The sequence below is a fragment of the Phyllobates terribilis genome, unplaced genomic scaffold (genome assembly GCF_046119375.1).
Source record: "Phyllobates terribilis strain yellow unplaced genomic scaffold, ASM4611937v1 Scaffold_8__6_contigs__length_399053987, whole genome shotgun sequence".
Classification (NCBI taxonomy): domain Eukaryota; kingdom Metazoa; phylum Chordata; class Amphibia; order Anura; family Dendrobatidae; genus Phyllobates; species Phyllobates terribilis.
The window spans coordinates 316,513,890-316,523,186 of record NW_027362768.1 but is presented as its reverse complement, the minus strand read 5'-3'; the positions used below and the strand labels follow the sequence as shown (position 1 = coordinate 316,523,186).

The 9,297-nt window shown below is 41.2% G+C and overlaps 1 protein-coding gene across 14 annotated transcripts in view; it reads right to left on the bottom strand.

The window, feature by feature from the left end:
* Positions 1 to 1,322: 1,322 nt before the first annotated feature.
* Positions 1,323 to 9,297, bottom strand: part of CACNA1D (calcium voltage-gated channel subunit alpha1 D) — a 331,678-nt gene continuing 323,703 nt past the window's right edge. For 13 of the 14 annotated variants that reach the window (XM_073644565.1, XM_073644577.1, XM_073644564.1 and 10 more), the window contains 2 exons: positions 4,433 to 4,753; positions 1,323 to 2,461 (listed from right to left, as the gene is read on the bottom strand). In XM_073644565.1, coding sequence (XP_073500666.1) covers positions 2,165 to 2,461; positions 4,433 to 4,753 — 618 coding nt within the window. In that variant the 3' untranslated portion in view covers positions 1,323 to 2,164. The remainder of the gene's footprint in view (positions 2,462 to 4,432; positions 4,754 to 9,297) is intronic. The other variant, XM_073644576.1, reaches the window with a different exon arrangement.

The following is a 9,297-nucleotide window of genomic DNA, read 5'->3' as shown; positions in this document are numbered from 1 at the left end:
TGATGATGAAATAGACTTTATCTCTACGCGTTTCGTGGGGATCACACCACTTCCTCAGGACAGTATATACCAATATACCAATACCAATATAGAGGTATAGACTGTCCTGAGAAAGTGATGTGATCCCCACGAAACGCGTAGAGATAAAGTCTATTTCATCATCACATCGACTTGGATTCCTCTGGTACATTATTCTGACAGGCGAGCAGCGCAGTCTGATGCCCCATTCTCTTCACCCAACAAAGCATCCTTGGTTTATTGGTAACATTTTCCGATCCAAAACAACAGCCACTTGTGACACCGGAGTCAGAACAGAACATACAACACCCGTAGAAAAGAGGTTTATTGGTTCAGGCGTGATTTCATCATGTATAGTCTGTGCCGATGCCTCAATGTATCGGCACACAAAACATATTTTACCCAATGAAGTATGACCTCCGATTCTTCCATTGCATTATTACTGCCTTCAGTTTTTTTTCTCCATGCACAAAGCAATAATTCACCCCCGTATTATGTCTCTGCCATCCATAAAGAGCAGCCAACTCAAGTTGCAATGTATCAGTGTACTGCATAAATAGCAATTCCATACAATATGGTAGGATCCTTGTTCTTCACCAGCTGGAATCTTGTAGAAGACAGACTTTTCTATTTGCTAAAAAAAGAAATGTGAAAATTCCGTGCAAGTCCTTATCAAAGGAAATGATCCCAATAGTACGCACATGTTATGGAATAGCTTTTTATGCATCCTGCACACAGAAATCATGTAGATGAGTTGGACCCTTAAAACGTCATGATCTTTGGACCTGCAGGTTAAATATATATTTGGGCTAAGACCTGGCTTAGCATCCACAGCTCTTGAATCTTTGTGTAGGGAGTGTATATTTGTCAAGAAATATGGCCGCCTTGTCCTGCCCCGATCTCGTATACCGGAACGTCAGATTTCCTATACAGCACTGCTTCGGAATATGACTGAATACGTGCGAGAAGACTAAAAATACTAATGGAGACGCTCAGAAAAAAAAAATCTGTATTACAAAACGGGATTCTGATTTTTTTTTTTTTTTTGCGAAATAAACTTAAAAAAAAGTTTTGTTTTTGGTAAAAGTTTCATTGCAGATTAAAAAGTTTCACAGCTCAACGTCACATGGGGGGGGGATAAAACAAAAAACGATCACTCGGAGTAATGTCACATCACTCTGATAATTGCATATCTTATGCAGATCTTCTCTGTTTTATAATATTTAATTTGACATAAAATAATTTTTTAAATGTCTTCATAAATTTTGATTTGAAAATGTTTATATATATATATATATATATATATATATATATATATATATTTTTTTTTTTTTCCCTTTCTCCATGACTTATGAATATATCGTTCTAGATCTCTATGGAATTTCCAAAGAAATAAAAAATTGCAATTTCTAAGAAAAAAAATAAAAAATTTTCGTGGTAGAACTACATAAAAAAAAATCAGAAACCAGTAAGATATTGCTGCAGTTCAGTTTTTTTTTTTGTTTTTTTACCGTAAATGGTTACAAAATATAGAACATCTCTTTACAAATACAAATCTTCGTATGATACACGTCATTTACAGAAAATCTAGAGACTTGGTTTCTGGGTGTCAGTGCGTTATTTGCAGCTTATTCCAGTGTCATTTGCCCTTTAAGGTGATAGATTGAAATGATATATTCTCTATGTAAAAGGTAGCTTTACATTATCCGGGGTCCATCATTGTGCGGACCCGTACACCCGCTCTATAGGGGAGGGTGGAGCCGTACCGCCGCTGGTAAAGACTTGACGGTAGCGGCCAGACTTCTGATATGGCTGAGGGTAATGACCAGGGCATTTTGATTGTCATCACCATATATCACATATTTGCAGCACTGATTCAGGTGCAACATGCGGCATACTGTTCATATATAACACAATATGGTTTGACCATCATCCGTCACCATTTTTCGAGCCGTTGCGTCAGTATACACGCCATCCTCCAAGACTTGGCTATTGGGAGTTGTAGTCTACCACCATCCGGATGTGCCCCCTCCACCACAATCCATCCAGACTGGTCAGTCCTCCCGTGTAGTGCCATGCATCACTGATTGAGGCACTTTTTTGTTGTTGTTGTTTTTTATAGAATCCTACAGTTTTTAGTTAAATACTATAATGTTGTTATACAAATCATTTCATCAGCTAAATCTTCTTCGTATTTATTGGTCTCCGGCTCCTCGTCACTGTACCCGGGGCCAAAGTCTTGAAGATCGTAGTCTCTCCTGCTTAGGATGGGGAACATATCGCCCCCCGCCGTCCCGTTTCGAATGCTGCCGTTCAGGAGGTTGCTGGCTGCGCTCTCCATCTCGTCAATGGTCATGTCGCAGGCGTCGGCAATTTCGTGTTTTGTGGCCGACACAAATTTTGGATCTCGAGCGTATCTTCCCAAACCCTCTGAGATTAGCACCTGGAAGGAGAGAGGAAGCGACGACGTGAGAACAGGCCGGAAACGCTGAAGCTTAGACTGTCGACAGACTGGAAAAAGGAGGTTTAGGGCCCATTCAGACGGCCTTTTCTTACATATAATGTGTTTTTCACAAACATATACATTGAACAGACACATAGTCTATAATGGATGTCAGCTAAAAAAATAAAAATCAAGTTTTTCGATCCAAGTCATAGCTTAAAATTACCCATACAAGCCTATGGGTCCATGAAACTCACGGAAAGCAGATATATGGCAACGGTGTGTGTTATTAACAATGTAATGGCCATTTAATTGGTATACGAGAAAATCATTTATGGTAAAAACTGACACGCATGGACATCAGTCCATTTTTTTCATTGATGAAAGAAGAAAGGACATCTGAATGAGGCCTTAATGGAAGCTATAAGAAAGTGATGACCTACTGTTTGAATACGGTTTGTGTGTCCCATGTTTGTTTTTTTTTACGTTTTTTTCACATCTTGATCTTTATTTAAAAATAAATAATTTAATCTTGCTTTTTTTTAGACTTAAAAATGAATAAATTAGTAATCTTGCTTTTTTAAAGTCTGAAAAAATGCAACATTACTAATGTATTTATTTATTTTTGACTCATACTCCCTGTCCTTTCAAGAAGAGTTTTCAGCAGTTTCCTTATCATAACAGGCAGGATTGCAATGACCGATAACACCTCTATACACAGCTGACAACACTGGATCCACCCTTCATTCATTCAATCACCTTTGCACACGCTCATTAGATGCTTTAATACAAATGATAGGGTCTGTTCATTGCTGCTAATGTTCATGTAATGTTTCCTGAAAGAACAGGAACTTAAAAATGCCCTAGTGACTAATGTAAAAATTGGGACGTTTTCCAATCTATAGTTTTAATACAGATTGTGATAAGGAAAAAAAAATTCTAGAATTTTATAAAATACACAACATAAAAATCTGATTTAAACAATAAGTCATTTTCTAATGATAGCTTCCCTTTCAGGAATACGAGCCATTAGGAAAGGAATTATGGAGATGAATGACTGTGTGTAAATGAGCCCCTTCACATAGATCACCTTTGTAAGGGTGACCTACCACCTCTTCTTTACCATCTTCTTCCTTTCGTTTTACAACTCAAGTTGGGCGAAATTGTGATGGTCTTATCCCCCGGATAATAAATTGCCAATTCTTCAAGGGCATGTCAGAATTTCTGTGATAAATTCTGTGTCATCAGCATAAGACCCTGTTCAGAAGTCCCGATTTTTCAGGTACGAGAAAAAAAAGACCATTTTTCGTCAGTGTGCTGGATCCAAATTTCAACCATTTTTGGTCCATTATCGCCATCACTGTTTGATCCATTTTTCTCGTATGCAAAAATTTTATTTATTTATTTTTTTTAGAAGCTTCTCCTACCCATTAAACAGTAGAAAACAGCATTTTGGAAAAGTCAGATGACCGTATAACTTGGACGAGGATTGCAACGCAATGTTCACACTCTCCCGACCTGAGTGTGACATCATGTATTTCTATCCAGCTATCACGCTTGGGTCGGGATAGCTGATGGCCAGTCCAAGCACTACACTGTGATCCTCATCAGAGTTATATGACTGTCTGACTCTTCCCTTTGAATGACAAATGAATCCCCCGGGGGTTCAGCTGTAGACCCTCTCTATCCCTATCTACTGATATAGAATTTAGAATATGACAAGCGCTGACTGCACTGTGAAGTAGAGATACCATTTTTGCCCCATGCATTAAGTGATTGGTTCTTGTGCTGCTGAGATCTCACTGCGTGAAGCACACGGAGCAGCGAAGTACTGGGTGGCTTCATGTACAAACGGCAGTACTCACTGGCCATGAACCTTGTCATCGCCCGTACTCATGACTGACAGGTCCTCTTTGATTCATACTTTAAAAGTAGGAAAGAGTTGCTCTGAACCTTTACTGGGGGACTTACGGCTTCCACAAGGCTGTCTGCGCTCCTCTGTTTGTCGCTCTGTTTGTTCCTGAAGTCGTTGGGCACAGTCAGGTTGGATTGTGTAAATGTCCTATATGAAATATCTGTGTCGTCTGTGTACCATGAGCTCCTTTGCAAAGAGGGGAGACTCCCATTCATTTGCTCCTTAGATTCAGCGCGGTCTACCCGGATGAGAGGGGTGTAGAATGGGATACGGTCCCGGTGGTTTGGAGTTGCCGGGGGAGTAGCCCAAGACCGAGTAGAGCGACAAGGCGAATGCTTCTGAGCCTTGCTGGAGTCCAGACCAGCCACCGCCATAATCTAGAAGAATGAATAATTCATTACTACAACAGACAGCACTTTTGTCATTAGGAGCAATTAGTAATAACGTAACGACAAGAAGGAAAGCGGCTTCTATCACCGATACAGAACACGCAGCCATAGAGCCGCAGACTGCCTGTAACACGTCATCTCCGCAGGATCAAATAGGATACTCCACTAGAGATATGGACTTATCTGTTATATACAAACCACGATCCGGTCACTCGGGCTCCGTCCGCCTCCACCAAGCAGTCTCCATAGTAAAGATCCAGAATTCTGGTGGATTTGGATCAGTAAATTTCCCCCACAATATACCAGGATCTTACATTACTTGTACCTACCGTGATATAGCTATAGAGGAGCAGAGTTACCAGTCACACCAGCTGTGCAAAGACCCCACTCACGTGAGAAAACACCGGTATTATAATTGGCAGGTGGGGGCCACACAACAGATTTAGCATTGGGGCTCAGGAGCTTCTGATAACAGAGTTCAGCCATATTCAGTCACGTTCCATAAATGTACGTGATGTAAATCCTGCTGTTCTCCTGAATGCGGTGTTGTTTTTCTTATGTTCCTGCGCCCCTCCGTTCCTGAGATATGGCAACCTCTTTGCTTGTATATAAATCTAGTATTTTTAGCCAAGTGGGTGTGTGTTTTCTAGAGTCCCTCCCTATTGGCTTAATATACTTGTTTTATTTACAGGGAAGAGGGGGCTATATCTCACGAACGGAGAAGCGCAGAACCTTAAGAAAAACCTCGCCGGATTCAGGAGAACAGCGGCATTGACATCACGTACAAATAGGTATATTTATGGAATGTGACTGAATATGGCTGAACTCTGTTCTCAGATGCTCCTGAACCCCTATGCTGAATCAGTTGTATGGCCTCCTCCAGCCAATTATCATTGTTATCCGAAGCTCCTGAGCCCCAATGATAATTGGGAAGTTGGGGCCACACATATATCGAATATGGTTACAAACGTGATATAGCTGCAGAGGGGCAGAGGTATTCAGTCACATTCCATAAATATACATATTTGTACGTGATGTAAATGCCGATTTTCTCCTGAATCCGGGGATGTTTTTCTTTTTTTCCTGCGCCTCTCCGTTCCTGAGATATGGACCCTTCGTTACTGTATATAAAACAAGTGTTTTAAGCCAATAGGGAGTGATCCTGGAAAAGACACTCCCACTTGGATAAAACTACTAGATTTATATACAAGGAAAAGAAGGCCATATCTCAGGAACAGAGAGGCATAGGAAAAAAAGAAAAACATAGCCGAATTCAGGAGAACAGCGGCTTTTATACCAGAAAATTATATATATATATATATATATATATATATATATATATATATATATATATATATATATATATATATATATACATACAGTACAGACCAAAAGTTTGGACACACCTTCTCATTTAAAGATTTTTCTGTATTTTCATGACTATGAAAATTGTACATTCACACTGAAGGCATCAAAACTATGAATTAACACATGTGGAATTATATACTTAACAAAAAAGTATGAAACAACTGAAAATATGTCTTATATTCTAGGTTCTTCAAAGTAGCCACCTTTTGCTTTGATGACTGCTTTGCACACTCTTGGCATTCTCTTGATGAGCTTCAAGAGGTAGTCACCGGAAATGTTTTTCACTTCACAGGTGTGCCCTGTCAGGTTTAATAAGCGGGATTTCTTGCCTTATAAATGGGGTTGGGACCATCAGTTGTGTTGTGAAGAAGTCAGGTGGATACACAGCTGATAGTCCTACTGAATAGACTGTTAGCTGCTTTTTTCTTGCCATAATACAAATTCTAAGTAAAGAAAAACGAGTGGCCATCATTACTTTAAGAAATGAAGGTCAGGTCAGTCAGTCTGAAAAATTGGGCAAACTTTGAAAGTGTCCCCAAGTGCAGTTGCAAAAACCATCAAGCGCTACAAAGAAACTGGCTCACATGAGGACCGCCCCAGGAAAGGAAGACCAAGAGTCACCTCTGCTTCTGAGGATAAGTTTATCCGAGTCACCAGCCTCAGAAATCGCAGGTTAACAGCAGCTCAGATTAGAGACCAGGTCAATGCCACACAGAGTTCTAGCAGCAGGCTCATCTCTTCAACAACTATTAAGAGGAGACTTTGTGCAGCAGGCCTTCATGGTAAAATAGCTGCTAGGAAACCACTGGTAACGACAGGCAACAAGCAGAAGAGACTTATTTGGGCTAAAGAACACAAGGAATGGACATCAGACCAGTGGAAATCTGTGCTTTGGTCTGATGAGTCCAAATTTGAGATCTTTGGTTCCAACCACCGTGTCTTTGTGCGACGCAGAAAAGGTGAACGGATGGACTCTACATTCCTGGTTCCCACCGTGAAGCATGGAGGAGGAGGTGTGATGGTGTGGGGGTGCTTTGCTGGTGACACTGTTGGGGATTCATTCAAAATTGAAGGCATACTGAACCAGCATGGCTACCACAGCATCTTGCAGCGGCATGCTATTCCATCCTGTTTGCGTTTAGTTGGACCATCATTTATTTTTCAACAGGACCATGACCCCAAACACACCTCCAGGCTGTGTAAGGGCTATTTGACCAAGGAGGAGAGTGATGGGGTGCTACGCCAGATGACCTGGTCTCCACAGTCACCAGACCTGAACCCAATCGAGATGGTTTGGGGTGAGCTGGACCGCAGAATGAAGGCAAAAGGGCCAACAAGTGCTAAGCATCTCTGGGAACTCCTTCAAGATTGTTGGAAGACCATTTCCGGTGACTACCTCTTGAAGCTCATCAGGAGAATGCCAAGAGTGTGCAAAGCAGTCATCAAAGCAAAAGGTGGCTACTTAGAAGAACCTAGAATATAAGACATATTTTCAGTTGTTTCACACTTTTTTGTTAAGTATATAATTCCACATGTGTTAATTCATAGTTTTGATGCCTTCAGTGTGAATGTACAATTTTCAAAGTCATGAAAATACAGAAAAATCTTTAAATGAGAAGATGTGTCCAAACTTTTGGTCTGTACTGTATATACATACACACAAATATTTATGGCAAGTGACAAGTCCAATGTGGCCGCAGTGATTACATTCTCCCTCTCCGTACGTATAGATATAATTTCATTACAGTACAACATTTGCTCACTTAATGTAATATCAGCCATGTCCATTAATATTCAGCAGGACGAAGTTATGGCTTCATGAGACAGTAATACGTTTGATGATGAACCGCAGGGCTGAGGACACGGATCTCATTACACCGCCCCGCTACAAGGTGAATGGGCTGTGTCACAGGGAAAAACAGTAATTTGGCAGGATGGAAAAAGCAAAGATTGGAGAATTACACTTCATTAATAAGAGCAGCCAGGACTGATCTGTGGTCCAGGCGTAGAGGACTTGTGACAGCCTTGAGAAGATGGAGGCTTTGCAGCAGCATTACTTACAGATTCTGGAAAATGTCACATTAATTGAGCGTGTCGTGCGGCTCTAGAACAGGAAATGCAGCTTTAAAGTGAAGCTAATGCGAGGTCATATTACACTTACTAATATATCATGAGGAGACAGATCGAGCAGCCACTGCCAAAGCGTCATCAGGGAGGTGACCGCTGCAGCCCTACACCCCCATCCATCTCTATCCACAGTCCGCAATCTGCCTGGGGATTAGGCGGTCACAGAGGTCAGACAACTTTTACACTTTTATGATACAAAAGTCTTCAAAGGGGTTGAAGTCTTTTTACGCTGGTCTTGACGAGGGGTCGGGGTGGAGTGCCAGGCATCTGATTCATTAAGAGACTAATTTATAATCGGTCAAGGCGCAAAGTATCGTGTGCCTCCATGTGCGTCTCGCCACAAATCCGGAGTAAGGAACGTTACTGCTAGTCATCAATTTATAAGTGGGGGGGTCGCCATGCCCTATTATGCCCCTGTCCCGCCTTAGCTCTGCCCACTTTGTTGTAACTGGCCAAAATTTTTATGGAGTCATGTAGGTCATAGTTCCTGATTTGTACAGAAGACTTATCAGCAGTCTCATTATCATCACAGGCAGGATTACAATTACAGATTACATCTCTGTATACAGTGGATAACAGGGGATCTACCACTCACAATAGGTGGTGATGTCACAGCTCACCTCCTCCTCCTGTACAATGACTGATGACACCTATATATACAGTAGATAACACAGGATCCACCATTCACAATAGGTGATATCACAGCTCACCTCCTCCTCCTGTACAGCGAGTGATAACATCTCTATATACAGTAGATAACACAGGATCCACCATTCACAATAGGTGATGTTACAGCTCACCTCCTCCTCCTCTTGTACAATGACTGATGACACCTATATATACAGTAGATAACACAGGATCCACCATTCACAATAGGTCATGTCACAGCTCACCTCCTCCTCCTGTACAGCGAGTGATAACATCTCTATATACAGTAGATAACACAGGATCCACCATTCACAATAGGTGATGTTACAGCTCACCTCCTCCTCCTCCTGTACAATGACTGATGACACCTATATATACAGTAGATAACA